The 26312-nt window shown below is 41.2% G+C and overlaps 2 protein-coding genes across 5 annotated transcripts in view; one reads left to right on the top strand and one right to left on the bottom strand.

Moving 5' to 3' along the window:
- lrwd1 (leucine-rich repeats and WD repeat domain containing 1) overlaps positions 1 to 19513 on the bottom strand; it is a 44699-nt gene extending 25186 nt beyond the window's left edge. Inside the window, exons 1-7 of one of the 3 annotated variants that reach the window (XM_078225128.1) lie at positions 18901 to 19513; positions 16946 to 17180; positions 14742 to 14861; positions 13422 to 13574; positions 11342 to 11443; positions 8774 to 9109; positions 1335 to 1461 (exon numbers count right to left, since the gene is read on the bottom strand). In XM_078225128.1, the coding sequence (XP_078081254.1) occupies positions 1335 to 1461; positions 8774 to 9109; positions 11342 to 11443; positions 13422 to 13574; positions 14742 to 14861; positions 16946 to 17180; positions 18901 to 18980 (1153 nt within the window). In that variant the 5' untranslated portion in view covers positions 18981 to 19513. Of the gene's footprint in view, positions 1 to 1334; positions 1462 to 8773; positions 9110 to 11341; positions 11444 to 13421; positions 13575 to 14741; positions 14862 to 16598; positions 16760 to 16945; positions 17181 to 18900 lie in introns of those variants that run through there. The other 2 variants (XM_078225127.1, XM_078225129.1) reach the window with 2 other exon arrangements.
- Positions 19514 to 19611: 98 nt separating this feature from the next.
- On the top strand, positions 19612 to 25769 carry alkbh4 (alkB homolog 4, lysine demthylase). Of its 2 annotated transcripts, none has more exons than XM_078225120.1 (3): positions 19612 to 19906; positions 22318 to 22564; positions 23999 to 25763. In XM_078225120.1, exons 2-3 carry the CDS (start codon positions 22352 to 22354, stop codon positions 24665 to 24667), a joined length of 882 nt encoding a protein of 293 aa, XP_078081246.1. In that variant the 5' UTR covers positions 19612 to 19906; positions 22318 to 22351; the 3' UTR covers positions 24668 to 25763. The 2 variants fall into 2 exon arrangements, with proteins under 2 accessions (XP_078081246.1, XP_078081245.1); XM_078225119.1 differs by having other exon boundaries at positions 19620 to 19906; positions 22367 to 22564; positions 23999 to 25769.
- The last annotated feature ends 543 nt before the right edge of the window (positions 25770 to 26312 follow it).

Raw genomic sequence — 26312 nt, 5'->3', positions numbered from 1 at the left:
CACCTAGGAACATCCCTCAAATACTGTACTGAGGAAAAGCAATATTCATTTTGAGAACAAGAGCATTTCAATATAGTGGTTAGAACAAGTTGAAATAAAATCCTGATCAGCCTCTGATATCTGTCCAATTTCCCCATGGATTTTGTTTGCACCCCACCCCCCCCCACTCTGCCTTCCTGTTCAGTACATTCACATTCTCTGTGGAACATTGTTATCTATCTGTACATCTTCCATTTTCTAATGCAGAACCAAAGTTCCCTAGTTCTTGGGTTTATTGCACTGCATTGGTCTGTCAGTGCATGTATTTACTTCCAACTCTTGAATAATAATTTCACAAAGACTTCTCCAGAACAAACTGTTTAGTTGCACTGCCTCTAATGCCTGGAGTTTCTACTGTGGTGGTGTGGGCAGAATTTTTAACAACTCTAGGTGCAGTTGAAACAGTGTCCTATGTAGATCCAACAACCTTACTGCTGGTTTAATAATTCATCCATCAATATTCACATATCCCTCTCCTGTGGTGCCCTGTTGCCTGGAGCCATTTAGTTTAAATTCCCAGTGATTATTTCCCATCCCTAGTCTGATTGCTTCCTAATTGCCCACATTAAATATCATTTGCCACTCATTAGCCTTACCAACACATCTGCATCAGCTTGTATTTGGTTTGTTTCCTTCTACTGAGATCCCCATCAACCTAGTCTCATTTGCAAACTTAACCTGTTTTTAACTCTTGCTACAAATTATTTGAATAGCCTAACGGTATCATTAGCCCCGCTGATCAGGCCAGTGATCCTCTTGCCCTGTTTATGCAATTCAATTCACAACCATCCTCTGTTTCAACCACTTTCCAATCCATTTTAGAAGCCTTATTTTTATTCCCAGGCCTTTGAATCAATTATTGATGTGGCATATTGCCAATAGCATTACATCACCACACAATACTGAAGATGTCCATTGACAATAAAGGTTCTGTCAAGTAAAATAACTTTCACTCTTTGCAGATACGGTGCATAAAATCCCTACAGTGCAGAAGGAGGCCATTTGGCCCATCGAGTCCGCACCGACAACAGTCCCACCCAGGACCTATCCCCGTAACCCCACATATTTACCCTCCTAGTCCACCTGACACTAAGGGGCAATTTAGCATGGCCAATCAAGCTAATCCATACATCTTTGGAGTGTGGGAGGAAACCGGAGCATCCGGAGGAACCCCACGCAGTTTCACTTAAGGTGCTTAAGTAACTAAATTTAACAGACTTTACTGAATTAATTTGAAATAAACTTCTCCAGTTGTAATGTCTACATTCTATGTGTTTGTTCAGTTTATAGTTTACCTGGAATTAGGGAGTTCTTTATTTCTGGTTCAAAAGCACAGGCCCAGAGCTGAGTGCTTAAATCCTCAGGATCATTATCCTTGCTGTGGCACTGTAGGAAATGTAGAGGTTCTAGGACAAGAGATTTCTGGGGAGGATTCAAAAAATAATAAGTGCAGGCACAACACAGAATCACAGACATTTGAACACGAAAGAAAGCCATTCAGCCCCATCATATTTGCACTGGCTCTTTGTTGAAACAAAGTACACCCTTCTCTCTTCCCATAATGGCATCTATCTCAATGCCTCTGTCAAGCAACCCGCTCTGTAACATTTCTCCAAACTTCCTTCTGCATCCTCTGAGTGATCATTTTAGAATGAATACCTGTGTCACCAACTTCTCAACCAGAGAAAGTCGTCTTTTTTTATACATGCTACAAAATTCTCAAGAATTTTTAAACTTCTATCAAACATCTTCTTCGTCTTTAATCAACTGGAAATAGTCCCAGTATTTCAAATTTCTCCCCAGAACTATAGTTTCCCCTCCCTCAAATCCTCCTGTGAAAATAAACTGTTCAACCTCTACACCTGTAATGTCCTTTTACACAATAGGAATCCAATCCTAATCTAGTCAACATTTTGTATCAATTCATTATTATCTACGATGACACTATTTGCAAAACCCAAAACTCAATTGGGCTTTTTAGTGGCTTTTTCCACTTGATTTTGCCAAGGTATTTCTGTTCCTCCACACTGTTGAGTGCCATCACATGACACGTATATTCTCATTCCTTTTTTTCTTCATTCCCACAGAATATTCCATCAGCTTGCTGGTGAAGCCTGCTGCAGACTGTTTGGGGTGCCACTGCCAAAGTGGCCAATTCTGAGGAGTCGAGTGACTCTAAACAAATACGGGCATAAAAGCTACAGGCCCAACAGCGGAAGATAACTTAATTAACTGAAGTAAGAAGATCTTGTCAGATGAGGTAAAACCCCAGGAGATAACCTGATTAACTGGAATTATGAGATTGTAGCTGCTGAAACAATAGGATTTGTCTGGTGGTTTGCTAAATGCAGGAATGTAGGTACTGACTCACACAGCTCCTTGAGAAATATGGTATAAATATATGGCAAACAAAACACTGGCAGCGGCAACCTGAGGCCAACCGTCGCAAGAAGAAGAAAGGAGAAACCCGAACCTAAAGCCCCGAAGGCTGTGAGCTTAGAGACTGCAGCATTGGTTAATACCTGGCCAACGTGACTCGGACTTAATTCACTGATCTTACTCAGGAAGATAAGCAGTGCTTATTTTGGGAAATAGATCGTAGAAGATTAGAACAGGAGAAAGTCACTTGTGTTTTGTCAAATAAAAGATTGATTTTGATTGAATGAATTCGGAGTTTGTGTTGACCAAATAGAACGAGCAGCAGAGCCTTGGTCAACATGGAAGAGCGGAAACCACCCCACTCCCATGCCTCTATTTATAAATCTCAGTATCCTATATGTCTTTTTAATCACTTTTTCAACCTGTCCTGCTACCTTCAAAAAGTGTACCGCCTTCATCTATCTAGTCACATGTATGTAAAAAAATGAATGTTGTCAAATATGACTTGCCTGTTTGCTAATGGCTAATTATATTTAGTTACAAGGTTATCTTTCCCTTCACCAACTACTCTTCAGGCACATGGCAAAAGAATGAGGCCATAGCCTCTGCTACTGCCCTTAGATTTCATTCAACAGCTCAGGCTCTTGCAATCTGGGCTAAGTGACATTTGTGCAGTTAACTCATCAATTTGTTCCAAATCCTCCTCTAGTATGTGGGGGCGGCATGGTGACACAGTGGTTAGCATTACTGCCAGGGACCGGGATTCAATTCCGGCCTCGGGTGACTGTGTGGAGTTTGCACATTCTCCCCTTGTCAGTGTGGGTTTCCTCTTGGTGCTCCGGTTTCCTCCCACAGTCCAAAGATGTGCGGGTTAGGTTGATTGGCCATGCTAAATTGACCCAAGTGTCAGGGGGATTAACAGGGTAAATTTGTGGGGTTATAGGAATAGGGCTTGGGTGGGATTGTGGTTGGTGCAAACTCAATGGGCCGAATGGCTTCCTTCTGTACTGTAGGGATTCTATGTATGCAGAATTCCTTCCACCATCATTTCTAAAGGTTGATACAAAATATTTAATATCTCCATCATATTTTCATTCTCCGCAACTAGATTTCCCCCTTCATCCCACTTTTCTCTCTAAATATTTCTTCACTTCTTAGATATTAATAAAATCCTTTACTACAGCATTCCCTTTTCTGTAACTTGCCAGTATTTTTGCACATTCCCTTTTCACTTTTTCCACCCCCACATTTCCTGTATTCCTAATCACCTTCTCTGCTACATTATCCCGATTTTAGCAAATGTCTTTTTCATGATCTTTGTTTAACTTTAATCTCTATCCACAGAACACTGCACTTTTACTTGCTTTATAGGAATAATTTTATAATTTATATAATTTTAGACTCTATACATTTCATCCTTGACGGTTTTCCTAGATTAACCTATCAGCCTGTTTGATTACGTCACTGCCCAGTTAACATGTGCCAGTTCTTCTGTTATTTCACTGAATTTTACCTTTTCTCAATCCAGCACTTTTACTTTCATCATCCTTTTCTATCCTTATATTGAACCCATTTTATAGCTGCTACTTGCAAACTGTCCACCACTGTCATAGGAATCAGGCAAATTCAGCCCTGCTCCACCATTCAATCAGATCATGACTGATCTCTCCCTCGTCTCAAATCCACCTCCACACCTGTTCCCCTTTAACCCATTTTTAAAAAATCCGGAATATATCTCCTGCTTGAAACCATTTAATGATTCAGACTCCACCGAGCTTTGGGGCAGTGAGTTCCACAAATTCACCACCCTCTGCAAGAAGTATTTCCTCCTCATCTCAGTGTTATACCTGCCGCCTTTGTCACAGCAATCATTGATTTCGTTTCATTTTGAAAAACTAATCAAGTAATGCTTCTTGAAATAAAAACAGAAAATGTTTAGAAAAAACTCAGCATGTCTGGCAGCATTTGTGGAGAAAGAAATTGAAGCAATGTTTCAAGACTCAAAACGATAACTCCGTTTCTCGCTCCACAGAAGCTGCCAGCCTGGCTGAGTTTTTCCAACATTTTCTGTTTTTAATTTCAGATTTCCAGCAATTGCAGTATTTTGATTTTATTTTACTAGGTAATGCTTCTTTCCTTGTTTTTCCACTTGCCTATGAAGCAGATGCATTCAGAGAAGCATCCCTTACTTCAATCACATATGTGTTTTATATCTAGGCTTAGCTAAAATCAACACATTGTTTCTCCATCTATTTATCATAGAACCTTACAACGCAGGGGGCAGCTACTTGGTTCATTGTGCCCTGTGTCGGCACTCTGAAAGAGCTGCTCAGTTTAGTTCTAGTCTTTCCCCCATAATCCTGAAAATTAGTCCTCTCCAAATACATGTCCAATTACCTTCTATAAATTCATATGGATGAATTTGATACAATCCTTTCAGCTGGTCTGTTCCAGATAGCTCTCCATTTCCAATGTTTCATGTTCTCTATTGGGTGTCCTATTTTCTTATTCTGAACACCATCATTGAACCATAGAATCCCTACAATGCAGAAGGAGGCCATTCAACCCATCGAGTCTGCACTGACAACAATCCCACCCAGGCCCTATCCCCGTAATCCCACATATTTACCCCACTAATCCTTCTAACCTACGCATCCCGGGACATTAAGAAGCAATTTAGCATGGTCAATCAATCTATCCTTAACATTATTCTCCATTGCGCAAGGGTTCAAACTCAGTGCAGTCAATTGACATGTCAAGCAATATTTCTTAAGCAACTGGGAAAAATCAGAGAGTAAATTAGCATGGTGTGGAATTGAAGGTTCAGTAGTGGCATGGGGCAGAATCTGAAACTAAAGTGTGACCTGCCTTTCTCAGTTTGGGTAAATTCGGGATATAAGCAGGTTTGAAGAAACCAAAACACAAAAAAGCACATTGTCACAAACAAGCCATAAAGTGTAACCTGAACAAAGAAATCCATTTCAAAAATATCTTCTCCTGGGAATAGGGATAGGAATAGTGCATAGGGACAAAAAGGGCAACAGTTCCTGGAATGTGTTCAAGATAATTTTCTGCAGTGATTGCTTCTGCTCCAAGGGCAGACATTGTTGGACCTGGTTCTAGGGAATGGGTTGGCCCAAGTGAATCAACTATCAATGGGAGATTATTTAGGGCACAATGACCATTGTATCATAAGGTTTAGGTTGGCAACAGAAAAGGACCAGGAACAATCCAGAGCAGGGATAATTAATTGGGGGAAAGCCATCTTCGATGGGATGAGAATGCATCTGAGTCGACTGAGTTGGACTCAAATGTTGGCAGAAAAGACGGTGGCTGAACAATGAGCCTCCTTCATTGAGAGGGTATTGCAGCCAATGTCAATGTATATTCCCCTGAAGGGGAAAGACAGCACAAATAAATCCAGAACTACCTGGACAATGAGAGAGAGAGGTAAAGATGAAAAGGAAGATGTACATGTGTGACAGATATCAGGTAGGAAATGCAATGGAGAATCAGGCTAAATATAGAAGGACCAAAGGGGAAGTGAGGAACACTACTTAGAAAAGCAAGGAGGGAGCATGAAGAGAGACTGGCAGCTAACATCAAAAGGAATGCCAAAGTCTTTTATAAGCACTTAAGTAATAAAAGGGTGGTGAAAGAAAGAGTAGGGCTGATTACGGTTAAAAAAGAGACTTACACGTAGAGGCAGGAGAAATAGCAGAGTGGAATTGTTGTCAGTGCAGGTTCAATGGGCCGAATTGCCTCCTTCTGCACTGTAGGGATTCTATGAGTATGTTGTACCGTCCTGACAAAGAAAGGGGATGCTACCCAGATCAAGAGAGGAGGTAACTGGTACATTTGAGGAATTTACAATTGAGAATGAGGAGGAGGTGTTAGAAAGGCTATCGTTACTTAAAACTGATGAAGGTACCAGGACCAGATGAGTTCATCCAAGGATATTGAGAGAGGCGAGAGTGGAAATTGCAGAGGCACTGGTGATAATCTTCGAGTCTTCCTTAGACACAGGGATAGTGCTGGAGGAGTGGAGAACAGCGAATGTTACATCCTTCTTAAAAAAGAAGTGCAAAGATGTAATCAACTATAGAACAGTCAGTTTGCCTTCAGTGACAGGGAAACTTCTGAAAACTATAGTTTGGGACAAAATCAATAGTCATTGAGACAAATACAGGATAGGTAAGGAAAGCCAGTATGGAGTCATTAAGTGAAAATTATGTGCAATTAACTGGCTGAAGCTTTTTGAGGAGGTAACAGAGAAAGTTGATAAAGGTCATTGATACCATGTCTCATGGATTTTCAAAAGGTATTTGCTACAGCGCCACACAATGTGAGCAAAATTCTAGCCCATGGAATAAAAGGAAAAGTAGGCACTTGGATAAGAAACTGGCTGAGTGACAGAAAACAGAAAGTTGCGATAAATAGTTTTCCAGATTGAGGATGGGGGTGGTGGGATGTAGCGAAGTTCCCCAAGGATCATTTTTGGGACACTTGCTCTTCCCTATATATATATATAAATGACCTAGACTATGGTGTGCGGGGTATGATTTCAAAATTTGTGGATGATGCGAAGATGGGAAACATTGTCAACTGTGATGAGGATAGTCTTAAACTTCAAAATGTCACAGATGTACTGGTGGATTGGGCAGGCAAGTGGCAGATGAAGTTCAATGCAGAGAAGTGAGAGGTGATTTATTTTGGCAGGAAGAATGTGGAGAGACTGTGTAAAAGGAAGGGAGAAACTCTAAAGGAGGTGCAGGAACAGAGGGGTGTATGTACATTAGTCATTGCACACCTCAATCTCTGCTGAAGTCTGCTTTTGCACTGGAAATGTACAGTAAATTCATGGTTTTAGTTTTATTGGCATTCAACAGAGCACCATTTCTCAAAACAGAGGACCACACACACACAGCTTATCAGTGCTCCAATGCATTGTGGCACCTCAATTTCCCCTTTCAATCTAATCTTAATTAACACATTGAAATGGTTTTCAGTTTAGTTCCTTCCACTATTTCTTTTGGAAGCTTACTATTCTTTTCTACCTCAATTAGAACAATTGACAGCAATATAATGTCGATGCGAGTTACAATGCCACATTGTGGTAATGAACAGTTACTACAATATCATGTGAAATTAATAGCTAGATTCTTTACTACGGTGCTTAATAGATAACCCGAAGAGTTCTGGAACACGACAATATGTCACAAATTCCAAAACTTGTTGAGATAATTTTAAAAAGGTCCTGTTGTAAAATTTGGCAGGACCTGCAGAAAACACTTATTTCCGGGTTTCCCACCCTTCTTCCTTGCTCCAAGTTTTAACTGGGTGGAATTTTACCCTAACAGATGCTGGTAACAGGTCAAGAATCCGTTTTGGGCACAACTCAGCCAGTGCTTCTGCATCCTGCTTTCTGGGTTTCCTGACTATTGATAGAGGGAGGGTGCAACGAGTTAGTCAAAGGAAGGATTTCTGGTAAAAGGGATCCCAGCAGGCATCAAAATAGCCAAACTGATTATAACAGGAATATTCCGCAGGAACAGAAAAAAGACCTGGGAAGGCCATCTCCCAGATGTCAGGCTCTTACCCAGAGGTTCTGCAGAACGATCGGAGAGATTAAAATAAGATAGTGTTTGCTAAGAGCTGAAGGAAGTGGCCAGATTCTCAAACGGGTGGAAGTGGTCGAGGAGCAAGCAGCAGGGATGTGGCGCGAGTATAGATACTGTGCTCCAAGAGGGTTAAGAACCTCAGGAGGGCAGGAAAGGGGAGTGTCATATGACTTTCAGTTGTCAAGTCTTGCACTCTTGACTTTCTCAGCGCTCTCTTGCACAGCACTCCTCCGAGCAGCACACCTTGCAGCTCCGATCATTCTTTTTTCTCACAGCCCCATCCAGTCACACTCGCTCTCATCTTTGTGCCATCTTGTGGCCATGCCTCACTCGCACTTTGCTCTCCTCTCCACGCCAGGATGTTGGTGTTGCTTCTGCTGCTCTTGTTCCTCACCAGAGGACCAAGCTAGAGCTGCATAAGCTGCTCCCCATGCCACAAGTGAAGTTTTACAGTAAGGAAGTGCAGATCAAGGGGAGTGAAGTTGGTTTCCAAGAAGTTGGAAATCACCTGTGAAGCAGTGAAAGCATGTTCCCAGAAGAGATGCTTTGAGCATTCACCTCTCATTTAAACAGGGCAAGAGTTCTTAGGTTTCTATTTGAAGGCTTCCCAGCCTGTTGGTTTCACTGAACATGTACTCATTGCTGTGCCCTTATCCAGCTGACCCTGGTGAGTTCTCCTAAGTTCAGGAAATATAACATAGGTTAAGTTGTTGCTGTAATTCCAAGCCAATTACCTTGTACTTTGATTTCTTCCTTGGAATACTGCCTGCAGTTGGAGTTGAACAATCCCTCTTTGACGTCCTGCTTTCCTTTTTCACTGCAACATTATTGTCTTTCTTGGGGTGCTTAGCCATCGGCGCAGTTTGACTTTCTTTTCCACGCTGAATTCTCATACTTCTTCTGGAAATGTCTTCCGTGTCATTCTGTGACACCTCACCGCTTCCAGATGTGACTTGCTTTCCACTCTTAGTGGTGTCTTGTGCAGCACGAAGCCTGGTCTTTCTGGTTGAAGACATAGCAGAGGAGGACTGGGAGTTCAGCATATTCCTTCTATCAGAGCTCGTAAGGACCTGCATACAAACAGGAATGTGTGAGGAAGCTAGATAAACCCAACATCCTTGCAACATTGAAAGGGGAAACAATTCTGTCACCTTCATATATGCGAAGAAGTTGCATTCTCCCTCCCATTTTGGATCCTCTTGTATGGGGAGTGTCTGTACTCACAAGTTTTATGCTTGTGAACTTAGTGAAATGGAACAATTAACTGTATTAACAACTGCAGTTCTCAGGTGAGCTCTCTGTTTCCTAACCTGGTGGGCACAACAGGTCAAATGAAGCCAAGCAATCTACAGAGATCACCAGCTTCTTGTTTCAGGATCCCTTTCGAAGTGATGGGAGACAATGACGTGGTGGGAAGTGACAAAAACACGAGAGAGGAACACTGGTTTCTGGGAAACCCCTCGAGGGGATATCACTTATAAGTTTTAAACCAAAACATGGTCCTTTTTCAAGATTACAACTGATTTTCTTCACATTTTAAGTTGATTAATTGTCGATACGCATCAACACCAAAATATTTACGGCTGAGTCAACTTGAAGACAGATGGGAAAGTTATAAGGAGAATATAAATAGGTTGCAAAGGAACATAGAGCAGATAGATAACTGGGTAAGAACTTGTCAGGAGTATAATATGCAGAAATGTGGAAACATCCACTTTGCTCGTAAGAACAGACGAGCAAAAAACTGTTAAAAGGTGAGAGGCTAACAGACGTTAAAATCCAGAAGAACTTTGGGTGTCCTTGTACACAAATTAAAAGTAACATGCTGCTAATATCAAGCAATTAGGACAGCAAATGGTATCTCAGTCTTTACTGCAAGTGCGTTGCAGTACAAGAGCAAATACAGCAGTTATATAGGGTTTCTGTGAAACTTCTGTGTAGTTTGGGCTCCCTACCCGAGGAAAAGTATATTTTCCTTTAGAGGGTTTGCAACAAAGGTTCACAAGATTAATTCCTGGAATGAGCGGACTATTCTGTCAGGAGAAAATGAGCGGAGGAATGAGAGGTGATCTATTTGAAACATAGGGCAGAATTTTGTCATTTTTTTGATTAATTGCCAACTTAGGCAGGAAAAGCGGCTCCTCTGCTGGCTTTTCCGCCATATCTTTTGACAATTGGTCAAAAAGAGATCAGGAGGCAGTTTCCATGATGTCATGCTAGTGTGGCACTCCCCCCTCCCCCACCCCCCAAAAACCACAGACATAGGTTGCTGCCCTCCCCTGCTGAGTATGGACCTCCACAACAGACGATCCCCTCTCCAGGCAGTGTAGTGCCCCCTGGCAGAATCCGGGTATAACCCTCTCCCCCTTAGGTACATTCAGCCCTGTGCGCCCCTGGCGGGGACTGTTCACCAGGTCCCTATTGGTCCATACCTATTGTAAACCCCACTGACAAGATATCACATCAGCAGTGGCGGGTGGGGAGGAATAATAGGACGGGGAAAGCCTGAAGGCGATACTTAAATGGTACGTCATTGGCGGGGAAAATCAAGAGGGGAAATCCCACTGGCGTAAAAGCCATTTTGGGTTTTTCCTTGATTCTCCAACCCACCGTCACAAACAGCGGAGGAAAATCCCAGCCATAGAAAACTCTTGTCAAGAGGCTTGATAGAGCAGATACTGAGGAAATGTTACTCCTGGCTGCAGAGCCTAGGGTTATAGATTCACGATATATGATCAGCCACTAAGGCTGAGATAGCAAAACATTTAATCACTTAAAGATTGGGAATGTTTGGAATACTCCACCTCAGAGAGCTGTGAATGTTCAGTCACTGAGTATATTCAAGGCTGGGATTAATAAAGGTTTAGGCAATAAGGAAATCAAGAGATATGGGGGCAGGGCAAGAAAGTGTGGTTGATGTAGAAGTCATTAATGTATTGAATGGTGGAGCAGGCTCAAGAGGGCATATGGCCTACCCCTGGCTCCTCAATCTTATGTGTTTAAAATAATATCAAGAGTAGTCATCCATCAATCCTCCAGGGTGGCGGAGGAGTAAGCTTTCAAGAATGTTCCGCTACTGTAAGAAAAACATCAAGACTTTGTTGTCAATGAAAAAATGGACTAGTCTGCAAGCAGTCTGTATATGCACTGTAGGAAACAGTGCAAACATCACAACTTTACAGAATGCATCATTCTTAGATGTTATATTGTCTTAATGAATTTCTTCCGGTTTGGGATTATCTCAAATAAAAATAAGGGAGATGTTCCTAAAATTATACACCAAAAAGATTTTAAATTCTTACACAAGTGTGATCTGCTTCATCTTCACTTCCCTCTGACTCAGAGGAAACCTGGTTCTCATGCTGCACTAGAGAAGTCACAAATTCTGTTGCTATCGTTTCCACCTAGGAAGCAAATCACACAAGTATTAATAAGTGAAAGAAACTAGGCTCTGTCCACAAAGATACAGACCACCAGAATATAGAAACAGGAGTAGGCCATTAAGCACCTCAATCCTGTTATACCACTTATATCACCTACTGGAACCAGTGATTTGTGGCATAATTCCATTTACCCGCCTTAGCCCCACGGTCCCGAGAATTGGGTTTTTGTTAACCAATCTCAAATTTAAAAGTTACCATTGGTCCAGCGCCAATTGCAGAAGGAAGTTCCAAATTTCTACCACTCTGTGTTCAGAAGCGTTTCCTAATTTAACTCCCGAAAGGTTTGGTTTTACTTTTTAGACTATGCTCTCTAATCCTGGACTTCCCAACCAGAAAGCTGTTTAAGATATTTATATTAACCCTTAGAAGACCACAGTCACAATAGATTTAATTCTAAATATCTGAAAAGGAGAAATGTGCAGAGATGTGGAGAGAGGGCAGAGGAGTGACAGTACATGAATTGCTCCTTAGAAGAGCCAGCACAAACAGGATAGGCCGAATAGCCTTCTTCTTTGCTGTAACAGCTCTGTGATTCTAAAAAGATTGGATTGCAAATATTTGGTTGATTCAAAATAACTTCCATTAAATGATTTGGTATTTTCATATAATCTTACTTTATACAAGTCCGAGGAATGAGCCATTTGCCTTGTGGTGTCTGCCACAAAAAGATTTGTTGCAGGGCTGTTCACTCAGCTCCAACTCACCCAGCTTACCTTCCCCCGTGGAGAACAGTCGTCAATTGGTTAAGTGTGCACTTGTGATGTGTCAGCCACCTTGACATGCTAGTATCCAAATATGAAGTTGGGTACCCAGCATACTCATCACCAGCTGCTTCATCTGGGTCCAGATCTGGGTTAAGATGCCCCCTCCTTCTCAGAATGTTTAGCAGCAGGTTACCCAATGCTACAGCACTCCCACCCCATAATTGCTCTCTTCCCTTAAGAGATAGGAGCAGTATTAGGCCACTCGGTCCATCTCCGTCATTCAATCATGGCTGATATTTTTCTCATCCCCATTCTCCTGCCTTTTCCCCATAACCCCTTATTAATCAAGAACCGATCTATCTCTGTCTTAAAGACACTAAATGACCTGGCCTCCACAGCCTTCTGCGGCAAAGAGTTCCACAGACTCATCACTCTCTGGCTGAAAAAGTTCCTCCTCATCTCTATTTTAAAAGATCGTCCCTTTAGTCTGAGGTTGTGCCTGCTGGTTCTAGTTTTTCCTACTAGTGGAAACATCCTCTCCATGTCCACTCTATCCAGGCCTCGCAGTGTCCTGTAAGTTTCAATAAGATCCCCCCTCATCCTTCTAAACTCCAACAAGTACAGACCCAGAGTCCTCAACTGTTCCTCATACGACAAGCTCTTCATTCCAGGGATCATTCTTGTGAATCTCCTTCCCATTTTGTTTTTAATATTGGTCTTAATTCATTAGAAGCAAATACCTGCTTAAAATTTAATTCTAAAATGATACTTTCTATAAATTGGCAAATTGTTGCTTGTAAAACTCCAAATTATTAATTTCAATAAGTTAAGAATGTCGAGAAATGAAATGAAAATTGTTACTTTTGAAGCGTAGGCAGCGTCATACAAGGATATTTATTCCAACACAATGAATAAAGGAAACGAGGATGCAATTGGTCAGGATGGATGCACAGTACTTGGCGATCCCAACATATGGATCCATGGAGTGATGGAATGCTGGTTAGTTTGATTGGTCCATTGACTGTCCAATGTCAACCAGCTCACTACAGGAAGCATCGAGTAAAGAATAAGGGTAATTGTTTTCTATATTAAATTTTTAGCAGCATGCTTGCAGTGAGTAATTTAAAATGGATTATAATCCCCGTGGGATACTCAGGCTTTAATGCCATAATAATCAAATCAACTCCTTCACCTGCTAGCACGAACAAAGTGCGTGGAAAGTAAAAACTACTTACCCTCCATTTTGTGTATTCACTCAGAGAATTTGGACCATATTTAATTTCAGCAATTGCAGATTTCACGAAATATTTTGCAACCGCTTTGATCTCAGCAGCTGTAGGGGTTTCTGTGAGCTGAACTTCAAACTTTTTTTCCCAGAAATCAGTTACCTAGAGAAAACCAAAACAAAAAAAGAAACTGATGCTCTGATAAAATCTGTACTGGTGCATCCTTTCTTACAAAACTTCAGTTCAAAAAATCAGTTAGCTCAGTTGGCTGGACAGCTAGTTTATGATGCAGAGGTTATTCATGAAGGTTCCGCCTTATCAACCTTGCCCCTCGCCTGAGGTGTGGTGACACTCAGGATGAATCACCACCAGTCAGCTCTCCCCCCTCAAAGGGGACAGCCGCCTATGGTCATCTGGGACTATGGCGACTTTACGCTTATACGCACCTCAGATAATTACATAAATTGTTAAAAGTCCAACATATACTTATGTCATACAAGTCTGAAAACCACAGAGTTTCACTCCAGTTTTTTGGATGAGTTTGACACTGCAATCTTCCCACACTCTGTCAATTTGTTTGGCACTTGGGAGTTTCACACGAATAAGGGGAGGGGATCCCAAGCTCGCCAGGGAAGTCGGCTGCAGACTGCTTAGTACTCAGTCCCCAAAGAAAACTACTGTTTCAAAGACTGGGGATAAGGACGCCAAACCTTATGACTGTTTCAGATGTGTCTCTGGCTTCTCGCTAGCCAAATTCACAGAAACACAGCCATTCCCACACACATCACGACACCCTCCACCTCTGCCATTAACTTCAATGAACAGTACTCTGTTCCAGTTCCTGTGTTCCTTTTTATTCCAATCTTCCTGGAAACTTGTCCTTTCATTCTCTAGCCTCCATAACTAGTTGTTCTTTAATTTCTGGTGTTTATTTTGGGGAAGTCTGATTTTGGCAGCTTCTTTGTCTTGCTTCTGCTTCTGACAGGGCTGAGAGAGCTGTTTCCTCACTAGCTTCCTAGCTCCATCTGCCTGGATCTAGTTATCAATACTAAAATTCAAAAAGTCTTCTCCTAAAAGTGGCCCCTGGCTGCTAACCAGCATCTCATTCTTTTCCCATGCTTGTATTTACTTTTCCCATCGTAAAACCACCCCCCCCACATGCAAATGTGTTTGTCTAAACATGAAACTAGAGTTGTACATAAAAACACTAAATTAAACCCACTTAAATCTATACTTTTCTCCTAATATTTAGCAACACAATTATAGATCACTTAAAACTGCCTGTTTCCTGACAGAAGCGAAACTGATAATCTATGACCATGCACTCACGAGAGACATTAGCTTTTGGCTGTTGACAAATCTCAGGTGGTTTGCTCTTGACGTTATATCTTTGCCATTGAGTCTCTGGAGATTGGGCAACAGGTATATTATCTTATGGATGTCACAGATCTGGAAAGAAATAAACAAGAGTTACATATTATCCACGTAATAATATTATAAAAACATTTTAGACATTATTACAGATTTGTAGAATTTGAATGCTTTAATGATATTTTCCCCTTGGTTTGCAGAATTATTTCAGGATTCCCCATCATCAAGATCAATCATTTCCAGTTCTATGGATAAATAACTGGAATCACAAGAGGAACAGGTCCTCAAAACACCAGTTACAATGGTGCAAAATGTATTGTATTTGATCAAAACAGAAATTACCAGTCATTTATTAATTTATAATGGAATGTGACCTTCAGAACACATTTAAAAGTTCTGGAATCTCAGGATAAAAAAAGATTCTGAATGATCACATCATCATGAGACAGTGGCTCTACCCACCATCCAATACTGCTTCAGTTCTTCAATGCCCTTTCTGTATCCTGCTTGGGTTTTCTGCTTTAGAATGAACTTAGCATTAATCATAAGCCTCCTTTTTCTATTTCATTTTAATCTCAATTTCTTTAGTTATTAGCTTTGAATGTCCTTAATTTCTTTCTCTCTAATAGAATGTAACACAAATGAACAAATAAAAACATAACATATAATCATCCCATTTTAATTATGGAGTCACAACATTAGCAGGACAATGAGAAAGCCAGCAGAAATGCATGAGACACGTAAATGGTAAAATAAGATGATTTGCTGGTTCTGCACCAAGTCATGCTCCAATCCAAAAACTAAGCCACATTTCACTGTGTTGACACTTCACAGTTCAAAAGATATATAAATACTTTTTAAGAAATAATCAGGCTGATGGTAGTGCTGTGATCTATCCACAATGTAACAGTGATTGATGATGCTACTGTAATAGACAGAGGTTCAAACCATCCTACTAAGTTCCCAGCCTCAGCTGAGTTGTTATGGTGAGGCATTGAACAGATTTGAGATACTTTATCAGAGGAGTGGGAGGAAAATGTCAGAAACAAAGTCATCTTATGAGTTACTGTCATGTCTAACTGCAGTGAATTAGAGAAGCATTGTGGCAGGCTTGGAGGCACAAGCATTAAAATGTTTTACAAAAACTTCTATTAAGTGAGAATCAATGTTTCATGGATGCTGACTTATTCAGAATCATAGAAACCCTACAGTACTGAAAGAGGCCATTCGGCCCATCGAGTCTGCACCGACCACAATCCCACCCAGGCCCTACCCCCACATCCCTACATACTTACCCACTAATCCCTCTAACCTACGCATCTCAGGACGCTAAGGGCAATTTTGAGCATGGCCAATCAACCTAACCCGCATTTCTTTGGACTGTGGGAGGAAACCGGAGCACCCGGAGGAAACCCACGCAGACACGAGGAGAATGTGCAAACTCCACATAGACAGTGACCCAAGCCGGGAATCGAAACTAGGTCCCTGGAGCTGTGAAGCAGCAGTGCTAACCACTGTGCTACCGTGCCGCCAGAATGTTCTGCATTTTTAAGTATTCCAGTACTTTGCTGTTTCCACATATTATTTAACTAGTAAGTTGATCTATTAACTTTAGCCTGAAGATTTTGGTCTAAAAGTTTGCTAATTGTCACATTTTGTAAAGGATAAGAGAGGTAAAAACTAGATCTCAAGTGTACAACTACATACTGCAATTAGCAGCCAATTATTAATACTGAACACATTACTCCACACAACACAACATACAAAAAGATTGCAAGCTTCAGACCACAGGAAATTCTGACTTCAGATGCTCACCTATTGCCACGAACACAAGTTAAAGATGTTGAACACTGAACAGCAAGTGCCTTATCTTGACTATGCCTTCAGGGATTATTTCACATCCTAAAGACAGACTCAAGAGCTAGCCAGATGTTGTAGAATTTGTTTGCCAATCTGGGTAGTTAGGCAATGTTATGTGTCACGAAGTGAGGGAGGAAGGCAAGAACACCTGTAGAGGAGTAGAAAACTATATATTTTTTCAGGACTGTGTTATGTGGATGTGAAAACAGAATGTTATTCTAATTAAATCCAGACAGCTTTAATGATGGCGAAAGATGGTCACAACAGTATTGTTCAATTCAACAATGTCTTCAATCACTTACTGTCAAGTACATGTTATCTTCACAAATCAGATCTTCGAGATTCTTAAACTGGTTCAGTGATGTAATCTGCTCCATATCATTATCAGCACAGTTGAGAAGCCTCAGGTTGACAAGTCCCAGATTGTCTGGAATTTCTGTCAACAGATTTCCGGACAAATCCAGTTCTTCCAACTTCCGTAGCTGGGAAAATAACTTTGGATCCAAATCGCTTGTTTTCAAATGCAATTTGGAAAGGCTGAATAGAAACAGTAAAAGAACAGACTGATTAAATCAGAAAGAAATATGAACACCAATTCCAGTGTCACTGGAATGTTCTCAAGTTTTACACAAGCAGTTCCTACTTGGCCTGTCATTATGCTTAAAGATGCCCCACTGCCCCTAGTACAAAAAGGTTGCACATCTTACTACTCACTAAAGAATTAAATACATGCAATGAGGCAATTTATTCCTCAAAGTAGATTGTTCTTCAAAGATTAGGTTTATGCTCATTTTTACATCACGTTCATAGAACAATCTAGCATGCTTTGTAGATAAACTTTAAAAATTGCTGGGACCTAAATGATTTACAAAACTACTGGTAATTTTTCTGATGTTGAAAATCAACTCGCTATCACACACTCCACCATAATGTACCCCGAGAACTTTAACTTACTGAAATAAGTTTAGAATAACCACCTTTAAGATGCTGCAAAAACAGAAAATGCTGGAAAATCTCAGCAGGTCTGACAGCATCTGTGGGGAGAGAATAGAGCCAACATTTCGAGTCTAGATGACTGCTCTGACAAAAGGGTCATTCAGACTCAAAAACATTGGCTCTATTCTGAAGTGGAGAAAATTATAAAATGGGTACCTGACACACAAAATGGTTGCCTGACACACAAATGGTTACCTGGGAAGAAACATTAAGCAAGCACTGGCTTTTAGCATAGACAGCTACTTAAAGTTAAAACATGCAGCACAGACAGCTACTTAAAGTAAAACATGCAATAACCAAAATACTGCAGGAAGCTAGTCAGGGCTTGAGGCACTTTAAAGATAAGGACAGACCCAGGACAATAAGGTCTGATAATAAGATCAGCCATAGATGGGAACAGAAATACATAAATGCAGCAAAACCAATCACTGTATGTAAAGATCGAAACCAGCCATTGATAGAGGAAATGTATCCATTCTATGAACAATGCTATGTTAACTGCCCATGTCTGTACCTGTCTGATTGTAATGATGTGTTAACTATCGATCACCATGATCTGTCTACTCAACTATAACGATGTATTAAACGGCTAATGCCCGGACTATCCATTGTCTAAAAGGTATAAAAATGATCAACTGCTATTGTATGATTGAGAAAGTAGCTGCCAAGTACCAGTGCTTTCTCCCCGAAGCTGTGTCCGAAATAAAACTGTATTATTGAACCTCCAGTCTGACTCCAGTGGTAATTTCCCACAACAATTCTCTCCCCACAGATGCTATCAGACCTGCTGAGATTTTCCAGCATTTTCTGTTTTTGTTTCAGATTCCAGCATCTGCAGTATTTTGCTTTTATCTTTAAGATGCTGTTCAGGTCTTTATAAGAACATAAGCAATAGGAGCAGGAGTCACCAGTGAACCCTTTCTACCCACTCTGCCATTCAGTGAGATCATGGCTAATCTAAGTCAACATCATTTTCCTACACTATCTCGGTGTTCCTTGATGTTTTTAAAATGTATTATCTATCAATCTCAATGACTGACTCTCCACATCCCGTTGGAGCAGGAATTCCAAAGATTCTCAACATGCCAAGTGAAGAAATGTCTCCTCATCTCAGTCCTAAATTGCCTGCCCCTTATTCTGAGAGTGTGTCCCCTGGTTATTTACTGGTGCATATATATATGTCATGCAAACTACTTCCAGAATTGATGGCAGATTTTACATGCCCCATGTTTTGTTTGAAAATTGTATCGATTGTTCTTACTTGATTTTCTTGACCTGCTCCAATTTGGAGTGTTTTGGGACTCCTTTTTCAAGCAGCAGTTCTTTTGTGATCTTGGCCATTCTTGAATTGGTTTATATCCTTTGAAAACAATCAGCAAAGTTGCAACTCTGATTCAGTTCCTTCACTCATCGAAGTCTGTGCAGCAGAATGCAAATGGACCAAAGTGCTGATGGCAGGGCCAGTGTACTGAGCAGAGTCTCCTCGCCTGAGGCGGTGTTGGTGCTGGAGCAGGGCCCGGCCCGGCACGCTTCAATCTTTAAACAGCCCACGCTGGCCCCAGCCTGATGTAAATCCGGCCCGAGACACTGTCAGCGCGCTAGGCCCGGCCAGGATGAGTTAGCCACACTATATTACTGATCTTGGCCGGTGACTGAAACCACTTTCACTAACTTGCTGCTGAGTTCAATGAAAAGTTTCCCGCTTGGCACCCACGCCTGCGCACTCTCCACCGTGCCGGAGTTTAGCGTCCGGGCCCGTGCTTTGTCCGCTCTGTGACGGCTGCCGGCATTCGCGCCTGTGCACTCTTTGATTTGAGGAAGGTTGGCACTCGCGCTCGACTCTGAGAGGCCGGTTGGCACTTGCGCCTGCGCATTCTGCTCTGTGACGGCCGCCGGCGGTCGCGCCTGCGCGCTCCGAAGACGGTTGGCACGTGCGCCTGCGCATTCTGCTCTGTGACGGCCGCCGGCGGTCACGCCTGCGCGCTCCGAAGACGGTTGGCACTTGCGTCTGCCCATTCTCTGCTCTGTGACGGCCCCGGCACCCGCGCCTGTGCACTCTCCCCTCACTGGCGGCTCCGGCGCCCAGTGCGGGCCTGGTGCCATGGCGGCCTTGCTCATCAGTCAGGGGTGGTGGCTTTGCGTCTGAGGAGAAGTAAATGACCATGGCAGCGGAAGGCACCGGACAGCCAAGCTGCGGCTGTAAAGGGATCCGTTCATGTTTGCAATGTGAGCGGAACGGGCTTGAACCACTCGCCCAGTTCCAGCGGGTAAGGGAATAAACCAAATACTGGATTCACTGGCAGTGAAAACTGATTCATAGAGTGGACAGAGCAACAACAAATATCAACCCACAGATGCTGCCTGAACCTGCTGAGTATCTCCACCATTGTTTTTATTTTAGATTCCTAGTAGTATTTTACTTTCGTGTTAATATAATTATATGATAATTGTAATTTAACCCCTTCAATGTTTAAAACCTCAAACCAAGTCAGACAATGATGGAAATACATAGCAGGTCAGTCAGCAGCTGAAAAGTGATGAGGGCATGATGCACCCTTTTACTTAGACTGGTACAGGATGTTACACCCAGTTATATTTGACTCTGCCTCTTATTTTCTGTCTCTGCCACTGTACCAAATCCTACTGTACTTAGAAAGTTATGGGTCCAAGTTGCCTTAACGACTTTCCATACAGAAAAAGCTTCCAAGGTGTGGTGGGTATCAAGTAGGAGAGAAGTTAATGACTATGATTAAACAGTAATAGTATGATTTGCAGGATTTTTTGATGATATGGGAGGATGTGCTGGGACAAAAAATATAGAATCCTGACAGTGCAGAAGGAGGCCATTCAGCTCATTGAGTCTGCACCAACTCTCTAACAGAGCATCCCACCCAGGCCCTATCTCCATAACCTCATGTATTTACCCCCCTAATCCCCTAACCTACACATCTTTTGGGCACTAATGGGTAAATTAGCATGGGCAATCCACCTAACCTGCACATCTTTGGACTGCTGCTGTGAGGTAGCAGTTCTAACTACTGTGCCATCCTAGAAGAGGACAAGATTGAATGGGGCCATGGAGGGATTTGACAATGACTACAAGGATCTTGAGACTGATTACTTCGAGAAATAGAGGAAATAATGGAGGCTGGTTTAGATATATGTGCACACTGTGCAGAATTGGATATGGATTGATGTTAGTGGTGAACTGGTGATTGGCAAAAGAAGCAACAGTGACACAAGGATTTTTTTATGCAGCATGTAGTTACAATCTGCAATGCACTGCCTGGTGGTGCTGTGGAATCGAATCATAGAATGGTTACAGCATAGAGGGAAGACATTTGACCTATCAAATGTACGCTGGCTCTCTGCAAGAACAATTTGATCAATCTATTCTTTGTCCTTGTATTTTTTCCCCTTCAAATGCTTATCCAATTCCCTTTTAAAAGCCATGATTGAATCTGCCTTTACTAGACAGTGGATTCCAGATTGTAACTACTCACTGCATAATGAAAGACATTTGCTTCTTTTGCCAATCACCATAAAGCTTGACCTTTCCACCAATGGGAAGTTCTACTCTGCCCAGACCCCTTGTAATTTTGAACAGAAGTGGACACAAGCAGTCTTGGCAATATACTAACTGTGATGTTTAAAGTGTAATTCAGGTGGCCAAGCTTTGGTTTCATGTGAGCAAGCAGATGATGTCTGAGGTGGAAATTTCTGTTGGGAACCAGTTGGAATGGCTTCAGTCTTGCAATAATGAACTGATGAAAATTCTAGCTCATATGGATCAGGTGGTGACTGTGCCCTCATACCACCTAAAGTCAAAGCATTTATTCTGATGTAATAAGTGTTCACTTCACTTTAAAACATATTGTAGATTGTTGGTCTGCGTGGGTTTCCTCAGGGTACTCTGGTTTCCTCCCACAGTCCAAAGATGTGCAGGTTAGGTTGAGCTTCCCCTTAGTGTCCCACGTTAGGGGAATTAGTGGGGTAAATATGTGCGGTTACAGGATTAGGGTCTGGGTGGGATTCTCTGTTGGAGAGTTAGTGCAGACTCAAATGGTCTGCTTCTGCACTGTAGGGATTCTATGAAGTGGTGATTGTTGTAGGCTGTTAGTTATCGTTCAGTAGGTCTAAATGAAGTTATCATAGTCTTAAGTAGTTTAACTGTATGTATTTATTAACTATAGGAGCTATGGGTTCAAGTTCGGAACTGTCTTCTTGTTTGCTTGTACACACTTCTCTGTCCAAAACTAGACTGAGTCTTAGGTGCAGGTCATGTGTTCTCTTACTTCATTGTGTGGGCAGTACTGTACTCAGACCATTAGATAATGTTATCGGTTCTATTAAGCAATGAGAAGTGGCTCTCCTTCAACTGACTTAGATATTCCACAGAATATTATTACAATTTATTTTAATAGCTCCCTCCTTCTTGGTATTTTACCAACAAATCACCCCACCCCAGGCAATTGATTCTTGCTATCCCTTCTAGGAATCAAAGCAGCTGATACAATATTTGGAACATTGTAGCGGTACGTCAGATCTTGCCCCTCAGTCTTAATTTTCTGAATTTTTGTAATTTCTTTTATACTAACAAGTCACAGTCTGATTATCGCTGATGTTTTCTTGCATCTATATGAATTAACTCCCTTGGACTAAATTTTCATTTTATCAGTGTTCCTGAAGGAGGTGAAACAACGTTGTCACAAATGCTCTTTCCACAGAGAAAGTATCACTTCATTTATCATCCCACATCGGGCTTGGCAGTAGCGAATGACTCCTCTAGTTTAAGTGGCTGGACTTTCCCATTTCCTGGAGTATTTTTATCAGACAATTTTGTGAATGAAGAGGAGGAAACAGAACTGGTGAACCTAATGGATAGCGACGAGTGGAAGCCCTCGCAGTCTGGACGCAAGAAACAGGTTAGGGGTCCCTGTCGCGGAGAAAACCATGTTATGTATGGGTCACTGTTAGAACACTATTTGTACAGCCAGCTATTGGTTTTTTTTCCTTGGTGATTGACAGAGTATTAGGTTTTCTGATATTTTGAGTGACTAGATGTAGTTCTTACAGATACATGTTTGGCTACGTGCTGATGCTTTCCAAGTATTATTTAATACAAATCTAGTTTAGGATTCAAAAGCAACCTGTCACTATTATTTTAAAAAAACATACACTCATACTTCAACTGATCATTCCAGGTTTCCTAGCTTTGAAGTTTGCTTTTCCGTCTTCTATCATCCTCAATGTAGTAATATCCTCAATCTCTTGGGACATGATGTTGAACACCATGTCAGCTATTTGGAAACACTCCATTGAGCTTTCACTTTCCTTTTTGTTTAAACAATTCATTGCGTTGAAGGAGTTACTGAGACTGGCAACCACAAGCAAACATCAACATGATGTACAATCGTTAATCAAATTTCCTTTCTTTTGAACACAGTTTAAACGTGTTAATAGCACATTGGAATTTGCAGTTAGTTGAGCAAGTTGGCATGTTTGTCATAGCCTGGTGGCGTCAAGAAATGAAAGGAAAGATGTTGTATTTATCCAGTAACTTTCACATCCATCAGTACCTTTTTGAAGTACAGTCACTACTGCAACGCAGGGAAACAAGGGAACCAATATGTGTACAGTAAGATTACACAAAGAATCACAGTAACTTCATTACAGTGTGAATATAAGCCTACTTGTGACTAATAAATAAACTTTTAATAATCAGTGAATAGATGATCTCCTTTGTAGTCATATTGGTAGAAGGCTAAATGTTAACTCACTGGGAGAACTCTCCTGCTATGTTTGAACAGTTCCATTGGTTCTTTTACATTTTCCTAAGAGAGCAAATGGGGATTTCTGTTTAATATCTCATCCAAAAGGTGGCATTTCCAAAACTGCAGCAATCTCTCCATAAAGGTTACTTAATTCAAAACATTTTGTGCACGCCACTTTGGGTGGGGGGGATGGGGAGGGAGTAACAGCATTTTTTTCTCAAAACATCAGTTAAAGCTGCTTTGTATTGTTTGGTCCTGTGATGTTACACCTGCCACAAATTGGCTTTTTTATAATGCATATTTGAATTTGAGCAAAACTGGACAGTTAATTATTCCAAGCTGCATTCTCCATGAATGGCAACATCTTTATGAATCAGAGTCCACCTGTCAACCAATTAGCACTCTTCTCATGCAGTGTAACTTGTTGTTCCCCTGTTACTGTTTGGTAATTTCTTGCAATCTATCTCGTTGAGTGAAAGACAAAATGCTTCGACAGCAATGTCCCTGTTCTCTACAACAACACTGTAGTTATATTTCTTGGATTTTTATCCAGTATTAATCATTTGTTTTTTTGTCAACATACAGGATTATGGCCCAAGAGTGAATTTTAAAAAGCACAAGTTGAAAATGGGAAACTTCAGTGGCCTGCCATGCTTCAGCCACCGCCTCGTAAACCGAATGATGCAACATCCTGTGTTGAAAGACTTCCTTCCTGTGGAGCAATGTAACCTGGATTATAGACCAGAACGAGGCTCTTCCATTGACCCACACTTTGATGACTGGTGGCTGTGGGGTGAGCGTCTGGTCAGCATCAATCTGCTGTCTGAAACCATATTAGCAATGTCTTGTGACTCAGAGGATTTCATTCAGCTACAGCATCATGAAATGGTGTGCAAGGCACCAGATCCAGTAACTGGTAATTCGGAGAGCAATTTAAATTTCCATGGAGATGATATTCCAGTTCTTTGCACAGCCAAGTGTAATGTGAAAAGGACGAGTGATACAGGTCAAAGGCCAGTCCCTTACAAAGATGTAGAGGTAGCTATCCATTTGCCAAGAAGATCTTTAATTGCTTTATATGGGGATGCACGATATAAATGGAAACATGGCATATATAGGGAAGATATCAAGTCAAGGCGGATATGCAGTACCTTTAGGGAGCTATCAGAAGAATTCAGCCATGGAGGGAATCAAGAGACACTGGGGAAAGAGCTCCTGGATTTATCACTGAGCTTTCAGGGTATTCCTGTGTAAAATTACTACAAGCATCAGGCACAGGTGATTCCAGTATAAACTCAGCTTTGGGAAAGCCGCAAAAAATACGCTATTTAAGTTATTTAACCCATACCCCTGTGCAGTGGCCTGGTTAAAAAAGGATGCAATGGGTGTGTATGTGTGTGCGCCTCCAGGCCTTTGCAACTTTATAAATGTTAGCTTAGAGATGTACAAGAAAAGTGAGATTCTTCATCTCCTGACTTTTTCTGCCGCACCATTGGCGAAACAGTTGCTCTCCAGTCCAGCCCCCATAAGCAGGTGCTTTTCTTTTAGGGCGTAATTATGGAATCAGAATCATATCATGGCACAATTATCTGCTAATGCGCTGTGCATGTGAGCCATAACAAAGCTTTTATTGGTGAGGGAAGTGATTAAAAGTAAGCTCAGAGAATCCAGAATCAGTTTATCCAAATTTACTGAAAATAGGTGGTGGTTTGGGTATTGATCCGTTGTAAGAGGACTAGGCTGTTATTCAATAATAAACTGAGCACAAGCTCAAATTGTTCCAATCCATCAAACTACCTCTTTAGAAACCACTGATTCTGGTTTTATCTTAGCAAGGAAGTGTGATGGTTTAGCTGTTATACTTTCAAATATTTAGATTTTGATTTATGTAAGTATTAATATATTGTAAATTAACTGTGTGCTCAAATGTAACTTTGGATATTATGTCAAGATGATTAAAGTTAGCATTTTGGAAATTCTGTTCCAAATGAGCTTAAGTTTAAACTAATTTTGATTTTTAAACTGGTTTGCTGCCTACTTCAGTATTGTAAAATGGCTATTTGAGAATGGGACAATGAAAGTGATATTTTATCAAATTTATGTCTAGTTTTAATATTGGAATTCTATGAAATTATATATATTTTATTTTGCAGGCTATTTTTATCACATTCTTGAACAAATTCTATGTTGAAATAAGTCAGCAGTTTTTATAAATAAATTAGCAGGTCAGATTATTTATGGAGATAAAGAAGTTGATGAGCTAAATAAACATATTGTATCTGTTTTCATTTTTGGTGTTTTAGGACAGGTATGGGACTAAAATTACTGCAAAATAAATAACAATGGAAATGGTTTTAACTAAGTTTCAGTCTGTACGACATCATAGAATCCCTACAGTGCAGAAGGTGGCCATTTGGCCCATCGATTCTGCACCGACTCTCTGACAGAAATTCTTACTCATGCTCTCTACCCAGCACTATCCCCATAACCCCACATATTAACCATGGCTAATTCACCTAACCACATCTTGGGACTGTGGGACGAAACCCATGCAGGCACAGGAAGAATGTACAAACTCCACGCAGACGGTCACCTGAGGCCAGAATTGAACCCGGGTCCCTGGCGCTGTGAGGCAGCAGTGCTAAATACTATAGCACCATGCTGCCCATAATGCCATTTACAACAGAGTGGTTAAATAAATGGGAGAAGAGAGAGATGAACACAAGTTGTTTCATGGGCAAAGTCAATATTTTAAAATTCAACATTCTTCCCCATTTAATGTATATATTTCTAATTAGATTGAAAATTCTATAGTGGTGAACTGGAATGTGATTGAAAAGGGTCTATCCCAGCAGAAGAAACAAAACACAAGTTCCACCCTCCAGAACTGTCTCGTGAT

Source organism: Mustelus asterias, chromosome 12, assembly GCF_964213995.1.
Source record: "Mustelus asterias chromosome 12, sMusAst1.hap1.1, whole genome shotgun sequence".
In the NCBI taxonomy this organism is placed as follows: domain Eukaryota; kingdom Metazoa; phylum Chordata; class Chondrichthyes; order Carcharhiniformes; family Triakidae; genus Mustelus; species Mustelus asterias.
Note: the sequence above shows the minus strand (reverse complement) of the source record. Positions and strands in the feature narration are given on the sequence as shown.

Coding starts and splice junctions, on each gene's coding strand:
- alkbh4 (XM_078225119.1), top strand. CDS start 19,796: ATGACCATGGCAGCGGAAGGCACCGGACAGCCAAGCTGCGGCTGTAAA. Junction 19,907..22,366: donor CACTCGCCCAGTTCCAGCGG/GTAAGGGAATAA, acceptor CTCTTTCCACAG/AGAAAGTATCACTTCATTTA. Junction 22,565..23,998: donor AGTCTGGACGCAAGAAACAG/GTTAGGGGTCCC, acceptor GTCAACATACAG/GATTATGGCCCAAGAGTGAA.